This window comes from Astyanax mexicanus, chromosome 13 (genome assembly GCF_023375975.1).
Source record: "Astyanax mexicanus isolate ESR-SI-001 chromosome 13, AstMex3_surface, whole genome shotgun sequence".
Classification (NCBI taxonomy): Eukaryota; Metazoa; Chordata; class Actinopteri; order Characiformes; family Acestrorhamphidae; genus Astyanax; species Astyanax mexicanus.
This window is the reverse complement of record NC_064420.1, coordinates 14,836,915-14,856,594: the sequence shown is the minus strand read 5'-3', so window position 1 is coordinate 14,856,594 and position 19,680 is coordinate 14,836,915. Positions and strand designations below refer to the sequence as shown.

At 35.3% G+C, this 19,680-nt stretch overlaps 1 protein-coding gene across 1 annotated transcript in view; it reads left to right on the top strand.

Annotated features, from left to right (window-relative positions):
* itchb (itchy E3 ubiquitin protein ligase b) overlaps positions 1-19,680 on the top strand; it is a 54,086-nt gene that overhangs the window by 16,828 nt on the left and 17,578 nt on the right. The window contains exons 5-13 of the mRNA XM_022668596.2: positions 4,728-4,862; positions 8,046-8,097; positions 8,204-8,385; positions 9,339-9,540; positions 11,940-12,035; positions 13,225-13,399; positions 15,109-15,175; positions 16,453-16,537; positions 17,058-17,186. Coding sequence (XP_022524317.2) covers positions 4,728-4,862; positions 8,046-8,097; positions 8,204-8,385; positions 9,339-9,540; positions 11,940-12,035; positions 13,225-13,399; positions 15,109-15,175; positions 16,453-16,537; positions 17,058-17,186 — 1,123 coding nt within the window. The remainder of the gene's footprint in view (positions 1-4,727; positions 4,863-8,045; positions 8,098-8,203; positions 8,386-9,338; positions 9,541-11,939; positions 12,036-13,224; positions 13,400-15,108; positions 15,176-16,452; positions 16,538-17,057; positions 17,187-19,680) is intronic.

Below are 19,680 nucleotides of genomic sequence, written 5' to 3'. Positions count from 1 at the left end.
GCAACTGTAAAGTAACACATGTGCGTGCAGGCTACACCAAAAATTAGGGCTGCAATAATTAGACTGCATTAACAACCTCTAGTTATAAAATATTGTTTACGCAAAATCATTCAAAAAATTCATTGTCAACGCATCAGTGATGTGTGATGAGAGAGAGAAAAAGAAAGAGAGAGAGAGAGAGAGAAAAAGAGAGAGTAACCAATATGAGCATCCTGATTGGTCTTTCTTCATGCTTAGTTGGCCAATAAGGTTTCAGTGTGGGTGGGACTAGCAGCAAGAGATAGAGCAGTAGAGATTCACATACAGTGTAATAGCAACGCTGTGTCAAGCCTCACTCCTTCATTAATGTTACTAACTTTACTAACATTAGCTGGCTGAGAGGTCTTGGCGAGATACTGTACTCTGTCCACTCCATTAAAATTAAGTTAAATGTTAAAGTTAATATAGATTTTAATATCTGAACTATATATATGTGTATATATATATATATATATATATATATATATATATATATATATATATATATATATATATATATATATATATATATTATATATTTTCTTCTTAGACAATAATTCATTTCAGGGAGGTGTCTCCTAGTAAAACAAAAAAAGTAAGGGAAAATGTAAAAAAACTAAATATATACAAGCCTGTGTGAATGTTTCGTATAATATACTTTGTATTTTTTGTTTAACATAAGTAGGTCAAACTATTAAAATGTACTGCAAAATTGGTCTTGGGGCCTAAATGTTTAGCTGGAGGGCATGGCGACAAAATATATAATTGCGACTAATCGGGCAAAGAATCTGCAGATTAGACGACTACTAAAATAGTCATTATTTGCAGCCCTATCAAAGACTCTTTGTTTACTTGATGCAGAAGCTCTTATCTTTCTAGCTCTATTTTTGCTCTTATCTATCTAGCTCTATCAAAATCTTGATTTCAATTCTGGGAAAACAGAGGCATTTTTGAAGCTCAAAATGCTATAATAACTTGTCTGATGTCTAAAAGCCATATCTGAATTTATTTGTGTGTTTTTGGTCACTTCCTGAGACTTCTTTTCTTTGTAATGTTTTGTCATGTAACATTTTGTCAAGGACCAGCTCACCACAAGATCACACTTATCAGGATATGAATGGCTTCTTTCAGTGGGTTTTCTATCATATTTAAAGTCTCTGGTGTATCTGCCATAATTGCTACAACACAACCTATTCAAATCCTTTAAGATCTGATCCTGGGTCATTATCAATATAACATGCTTTTCGTTTAGGCAGCGTAGTTTTCTTACAAACATTGAGAAGCAATACAATTTATTTAGTAATGTAAAGATGACCAAGATTTCTACATGAGTAAGCTAGCGTTATTTTTTTACATATTTTTTTTCTTTTTACTTATACTCCTTACATTTTCACAGAATTATCTGAACTTTTTACTCCTTAAATTAAAAAATAGCCTCGTTACTCCTATTTAATTTTAGCTTGTTTTTATTTCAGCTTCTCTTCGTTCAAAAAAAAACTTATCCAGGTAAATCTCTCCATCCTGATCGAGGGTGAATCTGATTGTGATTGAATGAGAAGTATAAACATATTCCATTCTGACATTCTATTGGTTTATACATGGTCCATCGCATAGCAGACAGATGTAGCCTAGTATGAAGATGATCCGTGCAGTAGGGGTGTGCCATATCGTATCGTACGTGATAATATCTCCAAAAAATGTTAATATCGTAAATTATATTATATCCTGAAATATTGTGCCATATCACCCACCCCCAATTACCTAATTATCACATCAGAAGACTACTTTTTTGCCATTTTTAGCAAAAGAAAAATTCACACTGTTCTCATTTGCCATTGAATATCTACTAGAGACAGATTATATCTGTCCAGTATTATTTATTTTACTTTATTCCTGGATATATGGAGATATGTGTGCATTACAAGTGTCATGACATTCTGGATTATTGACTACTGTTACAAATCTGATAAAATATATCATTTTTAAAATATCTCAGTTAGCCATATCATATGGCATGCATGAATAAAATTCGAAATAATTTTTCTAATTCAGTGTTTTGTCATGTTGCCAAAAGTATCGTTATCGTGAAAATACCATGAAATATCGTGTTATTATTTTAGAGCCATATTGCCCACCCCTACCGTGCAGAGACTCACGAGATCTCGATCGAAATTTCCCAACTAAGCTTCTTTAATATATTTGCATTTTACTTGCATTTTCAATACAGCTGAAAAAGGAAGCCTAATGCATATCAAATTTCTTAACATTAACATTTCAAATTATAGTCATTATATCTTCTATTAAAAAGTGTTTTGGGGAGGGGAAGGTAGTGCATTATAGGACCCTGTGGCGTGGTCTAAGCTTTTCTCTCTAATGGCATCCCCCCCCCCCCCTTTAATTACTTTTACTTTTATACTTTAAGTTGTGCTAAAAACTGTACTTTTACACTTTTGCTTGAGTAAAAGCTTGAGTTGATTCTTTGAGTTGATATTTTAAACCATAGTATCTATACTTATTATCTGAGTAATAAATGTAAATACTTTTGACACCTTTGCTGACGACACTTGATGTATGTTCAGTGTTTAATAACAATAGTATCCCTTACTGTTCATTATATGGTCTCCAGACTTACAGTAGCTAAGGTAACGTTTAGGCTGTCCACCCTGTTGTGGTAAAGTTTCATAGTAGTTAAAATTTAAAAAACGAATTGTTCTTTAAAACAGAAAAATATCACTATGAGCAGTTTAATATGTTTCCAATATGTTTCTGGAGGAACCACATTCACACTAAATGCCAGTTTTCATTAAAATTGCCCGTCCTGTCATTGTCCACCTTGTCATGCACTTTGCAAATATGAAGTGGTTAAGCTGGAATATATTATTTTGGTGTTGTCTGAAGTGTATGGTACGTAGTTAAAATAGTTATAAAACTGAGAAAATATGTTTTTTTTTTTTTTTTTTTTGAAAGCCAAAAAGCATAGTATTCTGATACTGGCCTCTATACTGTAATAGACACCCATGTTTAGACATTTCTCTGTGGCCTGGTCTATGTGGGTGATTGCGAGAGGCAATAAGGCGTGCCAACCAGGTGAAAGCAAAATAGTTTCCAGGTTTACTCCGCCTGTGTGGTTCACGCAAAGCATACGTCACATTTCTGTCAGCTGGAGAGACCTGTTCTACCTCATTTCCATGATCTGTCTGAGCGGGGAGAGCGGTAAGTGCTGTTTGAACACGTTCCAACCTTTTATTACCACAGTCCTGTTTGCACTGCGGCTCCAGAGAAGACATTAAAGCTATGGGTCAAGTTTCTCACCACCATAAAGCTTACTAATGCAAAGTGTATATCCTAAAGAAAAATACATATGAATATAAATTCTACTAAAGGTTAGAGATATCGCATATAAATACACACATACGCATTTAAAGCATACTTAAGGATTGGGCTAGGCAATAAGATCTCAGTGTTCTTCATATATTTATATATATATATATATACATATATATATATATATATGTATATATATACATACTATTCCCAATAACTCCTTTTTTTGTTATTTTTTCTTTTTAAATAACAGATGAAAACAGTTGTGTTCAGTTTTTTTATTTGTAGATGCGTCAAACTGGTTACAAACTGCACTGTTTGGAATGTGCAAACTGTTCCTTTAACATTTATACATAATAAATTATATATCGCACTAAAACAGTAATTTGATTAGTTACTTTTCTTCGATTAACCTTCCAGCACTACTTAAGGATATAAACTAAAGGATATAGACTGAAGGATGTAGATCACATTTTAAATCCTAAATTTCTTCTGAAATCGATTGTTTTGAAGGCTTGAGTTAGTGAGATCCATATCTGATATCAATACACAACTGCCAAATCAGATACACATTCATGATTAATAAACATATATTAATATTGGCTTTTTTATAAACATTATTTTTAGCACCATCACTATGTTTTTTTTTAATGATCAAAATGTTGGGCGGATTGTGTCTGCTGAGAGTTGACTTAAAGCAGCACTAGGTAGAATTCCCTTGATTTTTGATCTTTTTAAAGATGTAAAATTACAGCTTGAAACTCACTGCAGTGCTGCATTGAGGTGTAATAGGAGGAATAACGGTCCTCTCGTGTCTGTGCCGGAGCTCCTCTGAGCTCAAACCAGACTCTGTAAATTTTCCGAGGCGGCCGCGACCAACGCTCGCGAGAACTGCGACCTGCTTTCCGACCTTTAGTTCTAACAGTTCTACAAGGACTATTGGTTAATTCTTTACAAACTAACATACAGACACTCTGGAAGAAGCTGGAAAGAGGCTGAATATGTCTGTGAAAGCCAGAAAACGAGAAAGAGAAACAAAAATCGGCCTGAAACATTTATTACACTCTACAACTGTAGGGGGAGCCCACGAGCACAAAATCTCAATCCTACCTAGTGGAGCTTTAAGGTTTGAGGAGTATTTATAAGGCTTTGAAATTTGCATTCCACTTAGTATAATAACTGTGCAAAAGCCACAGCTCTAATAAGATAAAGTTACTATAAATAAACTGTAGGGTTGGGCTATATGGACCTAAAAAATAATATCACAACGTTTCATGGTATTTTTGCAATAAAGTTATTCTTAGCAATATGACAAAACATGTTTTCTGCATCTTTCTCTCATTGGTATTTCAGTTTTCTGTTGTTGTTGTTTTTTTTTTCTGCAGTCACTGAGGTGGTGCAGTCGCTGCCGCTGTGTACAGACAGAGACCAGACGGACATCGTGGGTGACCTGTCTGTGTGTCTGGACGGCATGCAGGTCGACCCGGACATGTTCTCCTCAGCTGAGGCCAACCACCAGAGTGAGTCTCATCATCCCTCATCCAGCCCTGTCTCTCTATCTCTCACTCTGGTTTTCTCTTTTTCTTGTATCAAACCCACACACCCATTGGCGTAGGAACCGGGGGGGATGAAACAGGTGGATTTGTCCCCCCCAAAAATGAAATAGTTTCGCTCAGCTCAGTCGTACTGTTAATGAAGAGACCGACCGCTAAGCGCTGGGAAACCAATCACGGTGCGTTTCAGGGAGAAAGTCCCGCCTTTCAGAATAAACAGCCAATCAGCTCGCTGGTCTTGCGAGAAGAGTTAGCGTGCTGGTGGAGGAGAAGCCCCTCCCCCTCGCTGTGAGATTTAGAAGCGGTATCCAGCATCAGCTGGTGTTGAAGTAAATCTGGATATACGGCGATTTTTCTAAGAGGTAACTGAGCTAACCATGTGACCTGTGTTGAGATTATTTCTGATAGCTGGTTAAAAAGACTCCTCTCCAAATCAAAACACACAGATTAAACCCATCGTGTGATTAATAAACTGCAGCTGTGTTAGTCAGTTATCTTAACTTTGGAATTAGCTAGACAGGGAGTCAAGGCTTAAAAAAAACATAAATGTTATGTTCAGCTTGCCCTGATATGCCTGATCAGCTAATCACTATTTCATTTTCAAATATTCATTTAGGATTGCAGGACTTATTGTAAGCTATAGTAAACTAAAAAAATAGTTAGCTAGAAGCCAGATGTAGTGGATAGCCAGAATTTAGTACAATACTTTATGTTGGTAGTTTAAAGCAGTTTATTAACCCTGATCTCTGCCCTAAAATTGTGTGTTTTCCACCAGATCCAACTGATTAGCTAATAAACAGTCCTTTACTGAGTTTACCTGTTAAAACCCCTTAGCCCCCTATTGAGCATAAATCATTATGTATGTCAGCAGTGTATTAGACACATCATACCTCCACTTACTTTATTAAGTGACTTTAAAGCAGAGTAGGCAGTGGGGATATGCAGTAGAATGTGTAGGAACAGGGTTGAGAAACACTGCTCTAACCTGACTTCTGTTTATTTGTAGTTCACAGTAAGACTAAATCCTGAGTAAATAGAGGGATTCCAGGCGAATCCAAATGTTTTTTTTCTTTAGTCTAATATTTATATTAACTTCTGTCAAAAATCTCTATGAAACGTAAAGTTACATTCTTTTTTCAAAAAAGGACACCATCATAAGAAGTGCTTTCAGTAGAAACAATTAAAAGCGCAGATGATAACTGATCAGTTTTTGTCATATATGTATATAATTGAGACATTTCACGCATATTTGTTTAAATGTAATGTGGAGTAACATGGCGGTTGTAAAGTCACCTTTACTTGGATGTAACTAATAATAAACAGAGTACAGAAAAAAGGGATTATTTGTGATTAAAAGTAATTCCTTAAATGTTGTTCTAAGAAACTATGTGGGCTTTGGTGCATATTAGCAAATGTGTCCCCCCCCAATATCAAACCCGCTCCTACGCCCTTGCACACACCCTATTTTAGCAATCTATAGGCGAGCAGCTTGATTTAGGCGTCAGTGTATCTTTCCTATTGTAGTGAAAGAACAAAAATACACCCTCTGTGGCTTGAAACGTGAAAAAGGCCTGTACTTATTCTCTTTAGTAATCATGCGTGTGTTTTGGGCACTTCCTATTCCCTTTAAGAGCTTTTAAGACTTTGGCGGATTGGTATTTTATTGGTGCAGCACTTCTGTGCTCCTCAGCAAAGGATACTGACCTTCTCATTCACTTTGTAAAGGTGTGAGCAGGTAACTTATGGGCACAGCAATTATTTTATTTTGTATTCTGTTTATTGTTGATTTAAATCTTGGATTTGTCTAGTGCTGTGCGGTATACTGCTTCATACGTTATACTGGAGGAGACTTTTGAACCACATGCATTTTTCACATACCGCCACATCACTAGAGGCGCTGTGGAGCCCTGTGCAGAAGCACACAGTGTTTTTCAGCGCCCCCAAAGAAGACACACAGCTCGCTAGATAACGCTAGTCGGTTAGCATAACAAGATAACATACTGGTGTTAACAGTAGAATAGACATGAATACAGACTGGAATAGTGCAGTCAATCCACAGCTTGGAGAAAGTTCCTCTCGTACTCCAGAGGAGCCCAGAAATGGTCATTCATTTAGCACAAGAAATAAAACTCTGAAAATTAGGTAGTATCTACAGCCATTTTAAATGTATTAATACTGTAGCTTGAAGGATAATTTTAATGCACACTGAACTGAATTTATTTGTTAACTGGAGAAAGAATGGCAACTGTGGCTAATTTAAATTCTGTAATGCTTCTAAAAAAAACATATACATTGATATTAAATGTGTGTGTATACATGTACTCAATAGTATTTTAGGTGTTTCTGAAACAATTTAAAAAGGAAAGAGTGTTAAAGTTGTTGGCTTTTTTTAAGGTCTATTGTTTAAATTATTCAGCTGTTTTTCTGCTAATGAAGTCTAATTTCTTTATATATTGTGTAATTTTGTGGGACAAAGTAAACCCAATAGTGATTAAAACCTTTTGAAGCCTTAATGTTTAATATTATATGTACTCCTCACAGTAAAGAAAGTCACAAACCTATGCAAAAAATAAATTAATAAATATGATAAATTAAAAATACTGTGATATACCGCGAAACCGTCAAAATCCTGAAAAATACAGTGATATATATTTTTAGCGATGAGCGTCTGAAGTTAGACATCTGTTTGAACATAGATTTACATCATCCAGTAAATGTAAGACCCTGTTCACACAAGGTAATATTTATTTGACTGGTTTCTGAAATGTATCCTGATAAAATGTAAGCCACATTTACTTAAACTGGGTAGATAAATATGTCTCTAATAGTTGGAATGTAAAGTCTTGTTTATGACTGACGTTTAAATTTTGAAAAAAAGAGGGACCTGTAAATGCCTCTTGGAGTAATGGATGTGTTTACACTGAATCAGTGAGGTGATCTCAAATCAGTCTCAGATCACCTTCTGAAGTTGTTTGAGTGATCAGTCTTACCCAGATATAATTCTAATACACGAAATACACACAATGTAAGTGTTCAGGGCAAAACAAGGTCTTCTTGCGAAAATACCTTTTCTGAAATGATGCTTATTAACAGTTTTCTGAAGATCATGAGTTAAAATTTTATATAAGTAACATTTTGTTCTTCTTTTAGGTTTGGATTTGTCAAATGAAGATTCACAAAATAGTGAGGATGTCAGTATCAGGTGGGTGGAGCTGTGTTTGTGATGTTACATCTTTTATAAAATATTTATTGTGAAGGTCATCTCAGGTAGTGTTAATGCATTTTGTGTGTGTGTGTGTGTATCTCAGGAAGAGCAGGGAGGGATCTCCGACAGTGATGGATGCTCAGGAGCGACTCTCTGCCCCTAATGGCCGAGCTGTGAACGGGACAGGGTCTCCCTCAACGTCAGCAAGGAGTTCTCGACCACTGAGACCCCCCAGACCCTCCAGACCCCCACCACCTACTCCACGCAGACCAGTCTCATCTCCAGGTGAGGCTCCGACAGCGTTTCCTTCACTATTTTTTCAAATACAGAGTGGCTGTTTTTGAGATGTAAAAGGCTAGAATAGTAATTATAACTAAGCTAAGTGTGCCTTATCATTTGTTTGTTTGTTAATGAATATTAAACATATTGAGTTAAATGCCTTAATATTTGAAGTAAGGTGTGTAAAGTTTCTTAAAGCACTCTGTCCTTTCTGTTCATCTCACCTTATTTCAGAATGTAGGAGTGCTGAGTTAGTGCTGGAGGTAAAACAAGTTCATTAAAACAGTGTAGTTTTAGCTTAGGGCTGTTTCAACCATTTTTACAATTAAAATGCTGTGATAAAATGTTTTATTCATTTGAACCATTTACTGTATGTTACATCTGGATTTTAACCAGTGCTTTTGTGCTTTACTATCATAACAAGTCAAAAACCATGAATGAATTTAATGAATTCATGAATTTACCTGATTTTATTTTTTAATTTTTGGGTTAATATTAGGTACTTTGCAAACTCTATTAACCTACTCTCCAAGCTGTATTGTAAAGAGCATTTGTCACAGTTTTTCTTTTTTCTAAAGGCCAAACATTTAAATGTATATTACACTTATTTGTGCTATTCTTAATATTGCCCATTGACGTGATTAGGACTTTATTTGAAAACATTAATTAATTACTTAATTTCTTTTTAGTTTTTACTTATTTAGGATATTTGAAACCTTTTTTATATTACATCTACCATGTCTAAATATTCCTAGTAAAAAAAGTTTTTAAAAGTTTTCTCCAACAGTTCTTTAAATGTAGCAAATCTAAAAATAGTTTTAATGCCATTGAAAGAGCTACTATGTAAAAAGAACAAGAAATTGGGATCTTTCAGGTATATGTTTCTGTCTTACACAAACATGAACATTAAATGGATTTCCATTAAATTCTGTGTTGAATTATATTTTGATGCCCCCCAGCGTTCACTTCTAATGAATCAGTTCCTGATGGCAGTGACTCGTCGCCCGCGGAGACCCCCGTGCGAAACCCTAGTGCCACTACAGCAACAGCAGCTCCTGACCCTGCCCCACCATTAGGCCTCGACCTACCTCCCCGACCAGCCCTCACTGTCGCTCCTGCACCCAGCAGGATGTCCATGGCCACGGGCCCACTGCCCCCAGGGTAACACACACACACACACACACACACACTTGCTTAGAGAGACCTGGAATGCATTCATTCATGTGTACATGCAGTACATGTATATGTCTGTTTGTCTGTCTGCTGGGGCTCAACATGCTTAGAGAAGAACACAACAATTTCTACACTGACATGCCAGAAGTCATAGGACAGAAATATGCAAATTGATTCCATGAAATGCCCACACCTGTATAGGTTATGTGGTGTTATCTTATACGTGAGGATGAACACTGGTCAGTGTGCTCAGTACAAAGCTACGTGAATTATGGGAGTTGGTGTGAGGCCTGATAGTGGATACAGATGGATGGGACATTGTGAAGCCACAAAGTCCTCAGGTTAAACATTCCTAGATTCACGTGTGTACCACAAATATGTTACAGAAGGCATTACCACCTACAGTGGACAGGGCAGTGAGTGGTAATGATTGTGACCAGTGGCATCTGGCTAGAATTGCCCATGCAGACAGAAAAGCGACTCTGGTATAAATTACATCCATATTCAGTGCTGAAGATCCCACACACAGATCCCACAGGTCAGTGCAGCATTCCTTAGCTGCTGTGAGATATGGCAAAAGTCATGAGACATTAAAAACTAATCTGCACCATGATATGTAGCATGGCAGTTTTATACTCCACTGCCTAAATGCTGAGGGTTTGTACCCCTCTAGTCTCCTAGTCTAGTTCATCGGCTTCTGACGGTCCTGTACTATTGAAAGTACTTCTATACAATGACTATACAAGCTGTGCATGTGTGCATTTGCACATCTGTGTCAGCAGTTGGTGCAACTTAAAGTTAGGGGTTACAAACATTTGGACATACACTGCCTGGACAAAAAAAAAGTTGCCTCCCAAAAAAAAAAAAACAGTCACACACTCTAGTCACACGTTGGACCGCCTTTAGCTTTGATTGTGGCACACATTCAATATGGCATTGTTTCGATAAGCTTCTGCAATGTCACAATATTTATTTTAATCCAGCGTTGCATTAATTTTTCACCAAGATCTTGCAGCAGCATTGATGATGGTAGAGTCTGACCACTGCACAAAGTCTTCTCCAGCACATCCCAAAGATTCTCAATGAGGCTAAGATCTGGACTCTGTGGTAAACAATCCATGTGTGAAAATGATGATCTCATTCTCCCTGAATTAGTGCTGAGCGATATGGGAAAAATCATATATCATAAAATGGAATTTCTTATATCACGATAACGATGTATATCACGATATACCACGTTTGAGTATGTTTTCAGTTATTCTTCGAAAAATATGACAAAATAATATCATTGCTTACTATTTTTCCAACTTTATTTTAAAGTGACATTAAACCAAACTTTCACAGATGAGATTTACTATCTTTTAGTGCAGCAATATATATGTAGCAAATGAAAACAGATGAGGTAGATGCAGTAGCTAATTTTCTCAAAATTATACACTTATTTAAATTGAGTTATCAAAATAAAAAGTGACGTAAAGCAGCGTCATGTCGCAAAACCACATTATGACGCTTTTTTGGTGAAGATTACTTTATTATCACTTATATAAACCGAGTTTATGCAAAGTGACCACGCCAATACATTTCATTGTAGCTTTATATATTTGCATAAATAATTGATGAAATTACTGTAGAAACGATAGGGACGATAAAAGGTAAGTAGCACGATACACATTTTCTATCGTCCCCACAACATTTATCGTCATATCGCACAGCACTACCCTGAATCACTCTTTCACTATTCCAGCCCTATAAATCCTGACATTGTCATCTTGGAATATGCTTGTGTCATCAGGGAAGAAAAAATCCATTGATTGAATATCCTGGTCTATATTCAGTATATTCAGGTAGTCAGCTGACCTCATTCTTTAGGAACATACTGTTGTTGAACCTAGACCTGCAGACCAACTGCAGCATCAACCTCACATCATTTGCTTACTTAAATCCAGGTGGACACTTTTTTTTTTTTGGGCCAGGCAGTGTATATTTCATATCAGCTTCACTAGCAGTTTGAGAGATGTATGGCACACCTTATTTGGATAATGCCGGTCCTGGGTTATGAAATAAACATATTGAAGCATGGAAAGCTCCGCCCTGTTTTCTCTAAGGTTATTAAACCTTAGGTCAGCTGAGAGCTGACCTAGGATCTGTTACTGTCAGTACAGTCATAATTAGAGAGAGGACTCTGATCCTAAATTAGCACTGTTGCTGTGAGGTGATTGGTGAATACAGGTCCCAGACGTCCAGACAGCGTTAATGAATGGCTGTAGAGTATTGTTAATGACTGCCTGTAGTTAAAGGGATCACACTGGTAGAACAGCTGAGGGTTGTGGACTGCATTAATGTCTCTGTGTGTGTGTGTGTGTGTGTGTGTGTGTGCGCACGTACAGGTGGGAGCAGCGAGTGGACCAGAATGGCAGGATGTATTTTGTAGACCATGTGGAGAAGAGGACATCGTGGGAGAGACCAGAGCCTCTGCCTCCAGGGTAAAGCTACACACATCTTTATTAATAACTTTCTTATTAGGGATGCACCCAATATTTAGCCAAATATGTTTTTAATGATCAATTCTAACCATCGTGGATTGAGGCATCGTTTATAAATGTACCACCTATATATGCCACCTAGTGAGACATCTACCATCTACACACCCTCACTGTGCTGAAGACTCTCTCTCTCTATCTCTTTTTCTTTCTTTCTCACACTCTTTCTCTCACACAGTCTCTCACTCCCACATACAGACAATATGCAGCTACACTAGTGTATATTTTCTCCATTAAAGCTCTTACTCAAACTCACTACATTACAATATTCTTATTTAAAAACCATCAAAACTATCCTACGATACATTATTTTATCTGTCTTCCAGGAAACTATTAGCATTTAAAGAATGCCAATCTAATGCTGATTATTTTATTAACATGTAAATACCCATTATTACAACAAAGAAAACCTGGTTCACACACATGGTGTACACATACATGTGCTGTTTTATATTTATACTGGTGATTTTCGTGTTTGTTTGTTAAATAAAAGTAAATAAAAAAATGCCTTAAATATATTGATTGTTTTATTTTATTTAGTAAGACATGATTACCCTTTTAAGAAGTGCAGACTAGTATAATGTCTTTCACAAACATTTTTGTGTTGAAATGCTGTGGTGTTTTGACAACGTTTCTATAATAATTAAAAATTAATAAATAAAAAAAACCCTAAGGGACGATTTAAATGTGTTTTTACTGCATTGACAAAGTATTGGATCGGGACTTGGTATTGGCAGATACTCAAAATCATATGACCTGAATTCATTGGAACATCTGTTATTATTATTAGCAGCAGTAGTAATGGATGTAAAGAGATCAACTATACTATATGTCAGTTTTTATTTGTAGAGGTCACTCACGCTCTCTTTCTCTATCTCTGTCTCTCTTTCTCTGTCTCTCTCTCTCTCTTTCAATTCAGTTCAATGTAGCTTTATTAGCATGACTGCATGACATACAGTTTTGCCAAATCATTATAACAATTAACAACAACAGTGACATGATCATACATAAGATAAAATAAAAACTTTTTAGAATCAGTTTAACAAAAATAATCATTCTGTCTCTCTTTCTGTCTCTTTTCCCTTCTCTCTCTTTTAATGTTCCTGCTTGCTGTCTGTTTATTTGTTTTCAGCTGGGAGCGAAGAGTGGACCCTATGGGCCGGGTTTACTTTGTGGATCACACAACCAGAAGCACCACGTGGCAGCGGCCCACCGTGGAGACCGTGCGCAACTACGAGCAGTGGCAGCACCAGCGGAGTCAGCTGGAGGGAGCCATGCACCAGTTCAACCGCCGCTTTATCGTCGGGGTGAGGACTGCCGCTCATATATATACACACACTGCCCTACACATTAAAGCCTCCACTGCATCCTCTGTGGCTGACATTTAGAGTAATATACACTGACATGCCAAAAGTCATGGGATAGCAGTTTGGAAATTATTCATATGACTCTCAAAATTACTTCAGGGGACATCTTGGGAGAATCCACATCTATGAAAGGTGATCCTATCCCATGACATTTGGCATGTCACATACATAGCATTTATAGTAGATAAACATTTATTTGTAATAGATGCTGAATTGTTTACTATAGATGCTGAATAATTTATAGTAGTTAGATTTACTGTTTGACCTCCCTTCATAAATCCACTTATTTTTCATTATTTTCTTCCTCCTCATATTTATGGTTGCCTTATTGAGCTCAGTTTCATCTGAAGTTATTTTATCCTGCTTGTTAATTAATCATTAATTACTACTACTTTTCAATGACCCTTAAATTAAAATGATACTCTTCTCAAACAATGATGCTACTAGATACAGGTAGAGAGAAAATGAGACAAATGAAGAGAAAGAAAGAGAGACTAGTAGAGAGAAAGAATAATAAGTTGACAGAGAGAGAGAGAGAGTTATAGAGAGATAAGTAGAGATGAAAGAGAAAAGAAATAGGGAGAGACAAGTAGAGAGAGAAATAGAAAGAGAGACAGAAATGCAAGTAGAGAAAAAAAGAGAAAATTAGAGAGAATGGGACAAGCAGATAGAAAGAGAGATGTAAAGGAAGATAAATGGGGGATAGAAAGAGAGACCGGTGGAGGGAAAAAGAGAAATAGAAAGAGAGATAAGTGGAGAGAAAGAAAGAGAATAACTTGAGTAAATATAACATAAGCTGGTTAGTCTATAAGCTTCTCTATACACAGACAGTGCTGAGGAGCAGTACAGAGAAGCAGTGCTGTGTATTCAGCTGGTGTGTGGAATAAAACGTCTACATTTCAACATGGTGTTTGCTCATTACTATGAGAAAAATGTGTGATAACAAAAAATGTTCATGTTGGAGCTATTTGAAATTATTGACTAAAGTTTACAGACACTTGAATTGATTCCTATGTGAAAAATCTGAAAAACAAAGACAAAGTATCATTCCAAAAAACGCAAACATAATTTAGTAAAGATCCTACTATCAACTGTCATGGTTGTAGCTTGAAAGCTGGAAGAGGAGTAGCGTTTAAAAAAGAGTCGAGAATAATATTACGTTTATGAAGAACAGTAAGTTGGCCTTTCCAAACCATTTTAATTACAAAGTAAATAATCAGTTAATACATAGTAGGAAACACTGAATGAAGAGAAAACCAGTACATGATTAATGGGTAATCGGGTGGTTGGTAAAGTGTACTGCCCTGTCTTTAGCAGACCAGGGTTCCATTGCCTGGGCATTAATCTTTATTATACATTCTTCTATCTGTGTAAGATGATTCATATGTAAGTAATTTTGTATAAGATGTCATTAATATAAATGTAATTTGAAACCATTAATGTAAATCAGTGGTGGGGAACCAAATTTTCTCACTTTCCTGATTTTCCTACTCTGTCACACCAAACATCTGAAGTAAACACACACTGCCCCACACACTAATGAATTACACATATCATACTGACATACTGACAAAAACAGAAAAATGTTAGAAAGATATAGTTTATATTATTTTGTTGTTCATTTTGCTTTGTTTGTTTTCATATTACAGGAGCCTCAAGCTGTCCCTGCTCAGAATAAGGAGTTTGACCCTCTGGGCCCACTGCCACATGGATGGGGTATGAATAAATACAGAAATCATAACAATTTTAGCTCTGATCTTAGAGTTTAAAGTATAAACCAGGGCTATTCAGATATGAATCTTAAAGTTATGTTATTGATTGAAGGTCCATAGAGAGGAAAAAAATAATCAATAACACTGTATGGACACAAATGAATACTTCTATTAAAGAGTAATATCTTTAGTTTATCTTGCTTTTTTCATCTCTATTGTTCAGGGAAAGATTAAATGTAGAGTTTATACACATTGCTATGAGAATTTGCTTGTAGTCCGTAACTGAAACAAGTGAAGTGAGGATTTTGACTGGTCACTACCTCACCTCATCACCCCAACTTCAACTTTCATCCCAAAAGTAATAGATAATGGGCTTTATACCCCTGTAGCCCATGCCACGCCTGAGGTTCATGTTTGTTTATCTGCTCTAGAGAGTCCTATTCTATTGTCCTGGCATTAAAAGCCCCCATTACCATACATACCGAATGAAACAGAAAAGAAACACTGAATATACAGCAATATATAAAACTAAATGTATAGAATAAGACAAAAATATACAAAAGCAGGTCCTTAAAAACAGAACTCCCTGCTAAATTTGCTTTTATATAAACGTTGATATAATTTGTCCAGACAAAAGAAGTAATTAAAAACTTATTCTTATTTACAATAACAGCTTGAAAAGGACATTAGAGAAATGGAATCTGAGAGGAAGTAAAATATATATATATATATATATATATATATATATATATATATTTAAATACATAGTTGTATAGATGGACAGCTTCATTGTTGTCAAATAGTGCAGTTTAAGTTTTTGTACTCTTAGTGACTTAGTTATTTTAGTCTATATATTGTACTATAATATAAATAGTAATAAAGTCAAATGTAAAACAGGTGCTGATAAAGTAAATAAGACATGCTTTTATAGTGGCTAAATGATATTGTATATCACAGTGATATAATAGGATGCGTAAAGTGTGCAGTCGAAATTGTTGAGGAAGTACTGACTGTGTGCGGGTAGAAACAGTACGACATATTTGTGTCCGGACCAAGAATAAAATACGCCTGTTGAGTAACAATGATTTTAACTATAGCAGTAACTTAAATAAACTGTGAATAATGTTTCTGTATGTTTAGTCTGGGAGTAACTCTGTTTTGTGAGTGGGTATGTTTTATATAGGGATTTGACACACTGATTGATTGTTTTATTGTTTGCTGTGTTCTTTTCTCTAACTCCTTCTTTGTTCTACTTTTTCTATTGTTTCCAACATTTTCCAGAGAAGAGAACAGACGCCAATGGCAGAGTATACTTCGTGCACCACCCGACTCGCTGCACCCAGTGGGAGGACCCTCGCTCTCAAGGGTCAGACATTTATGTATTTTATTATTTTATGAACATTACAGACAGATATTGAACTTGGCTGATTTATTTTCTTTTTAATTATAGAAATAGGGTTCCTTCTTAACACTGAACATTTATTATTGGATATTTGAAAGAAAAATAAAATAATAAAAAGAAAAAAAATTAACACAATGGAATTTTAATTATATTTAAATATATTTGTAATGGTAAAGTAATATGACTTTTTAAAGTTTTTTAAAACATCACTATGCGCTGTGAAAACAGTGAATTATGGGAGGAAATTTGGGCCAAACCTGGTAAAATGATTAATTTGTTAAAGGTTTCAGATGAATCACTAATGGGAAGGCACAGACATGATTGCAGGCTTGATAAAGAGCATTCATATAAAGATACTGTGGAATGTAGATTAGATTTATTACATACTGCAGAATTAATCAAAAGTAAATGAATTTTTTTCATCTCTAAAAAGCAGTAGAATGCTGATTTAAAAAATTAAATGCTCTCTATTGTCACCCTGCAGGTTACTGAATGAGAAGCCGTTGCCGGAGGGCTGGGAGATGAGGTTCACTGTGGATGGGATCCCGTACTTTGTGGATCACAACAGGAGAACCACCACCTACATCGATCCTCGAACTGGAAAATCGTCACTGTGAGTCTTAACCTGCTGTCAGTTACAGGGTTTCCACAAATTCTTAAAAAGGGGCTGTTTCTCACATAGGGATTAAGCCTTGTTGCAAACTGTTTTCCTTTTAATGTAAATTCTCCATTTAAAATACTGCTTGGTCCAAGACTAGTAGGGATGCACGATGCACAATTGGAATTATATCTGTATCAGCCGATAATTGCTTTTCTTTCTTTATCTGCCAATTTTGCAGATTTTTAAAAAAAAGATACTTGATGTCGTATGCTAGAAAAGGACCAAGTTTCGCTGACTGCACTGCTGCAATCGGCCAACACTGGCCATGCTACTTTAAAATCCATTTATTTAAACTAATTTTGATTTTGATTTTTTTTTGTTATTAATTTTACATATATATATATATATATATATATATATATATATATATATATATATGTATATATATATATATATATATATATATATATATATACATATATATATATATATATATATATATATATATATGTATATATGTATGTACAGCTTTATATATATAAAGCTTTGTCACAGTTCCGGAAAAAAAATAAGAGACCATTTAAAAATCATGCATTTCTTTGATTTTACCTCTGGAATATAATCAAACGGAAGATGGATGATCACAAGCCATCAAACCAAGCTGAACTGCTTAAATTTATGCACCAGGAGAGGCATAAATTTATACAAAAGCAGTGTGTAAGACTGGTGGAGGAGAACATGCCAAGATGCATAAAAACTGTGATTAAAAACCAGGGTTATTCCACCAAATATTGATTTCTGAACTTCTAAAACTTTATGAATATAAACTTGTTTTCTTTGCATTATTTGAGGTCTGAAAGCACTGCATCTTTTTTTTTATTTAAATGCTCTAAATGGTGATATTTTTATTTGGAATTTGGGAGAAATGTTGTCAGTAGTTTATAGAATAAAACAACAATGTTCATTTTTACTCAAACATTTACCTATAAATAGCAAAATCAGAGAAACTGATTCAGAAACTGAAGTGGTCTCTTATTTTTTTTTCAAAGCTGTATCTATTGTTTTATTTAATTTGATAAATTAAAAACTAGTTTAAAGCTGTGAACAGTCTAGGTAAGGACCAGTTAGCTACAAAATAAGGCAAAATAAAAAAAATTAAGTTACATGGGAGTATCTAATCTCTAAGTTATATCGTATATCGGCATCAGCACAGAATTACTATATTGGTGCATCCCTGAAGACTAGGCCTAATAACTTTTAAGGCCATAATTTGGCATTGCATATCGCTGCAAGTGAAGCTATTTTCACCTATGTTTATTACTTTTTTTTTTTTTTTTTAGCTAGCATAGATGCTGCTCTAGGCATGAAGAAGAAAAAAAAACAGCTGGACCACTCAAATTTTGCACTGGACACTATTTGCAGAGCACAAGCAGTTTCACTTTTGTTTGTGCGAAACTGTTCATTTATGTTTTTATGACAGATTGGCTTGGAATACAGGAATCACAAGCTTGGTGTTAAGTTGTTTTCTTTTTTTTTCCTCATCTTGTTATTGCAAAAGTGATCTTAGTTTTGTTATTAAAACATCTGAGAAAGTGAAAACTAAACAAAACAAAAATATTAATTTCCCTAAACCTGCAGATACCCTGCAGTCAAATACCACTATAGCTGACTCATCCTTATGTTCATCCTGAAATGCATTTGGTCCTAAGTCACATTAATAAACTAGTGCTGTAAAGGAGCTTTTCACACTACAGACTGTGCTCATGTGACATGACATAAGGCTGGAGGTAGAGCGAGGCAGAGTATTGTAGAGGTCCAGAGTGAAAACACACCATCAACTTCTTATCTTGGGAAAAAATAAGGGCAGCCAAGCCAAGTGCTAAAAAACCTTTTTAAAACAGTTTAAACTGATTTAGGATGTTAAATATTTGTATCGTTACATCGATATCAGGATTTCTAAGACAGTTATCATATTTTTTTTTACTAAATTGTTCTATATTTTGATAGGCTTGGTTATTACTTTCAGTCGACTCAGGTTATGTGAACAGTCCCTGTTTACAGTAAAAGCAATTCCATCAAACAGAAACTGCTTCTCTAGTGTCATCACTCGCATAACCAGAAGAACTGGTTTGTGTGTTTTTTTTATAGAGGAGTGAAGATGTTTGCTTTTATCTTCTTTATGAGTTTACACAAACAAATGAGTCCACTCACACTGGAATGATTGATCATTTGTTTTTAAGACACTTTCAGTGCACTAATGAATTCAGATCCATTCAGATGCTCAGATAGAGTTTCAGAGAATAGATTAATTTATTTTTTATAATTTCAGGTATAAAGAGATTAAGGTGTGATCCTCTCCAGTTTTATAATAAATACAATTAGAAAACTATATTTTCCCTAAATAAATTATCAAGGAATTTAATATATATTTTTTTTACAAAAATAAAAAGCACAAAAGATTCACAGAAAATTACAGTAAGATACAATTGGTGAAATTGCACATAGC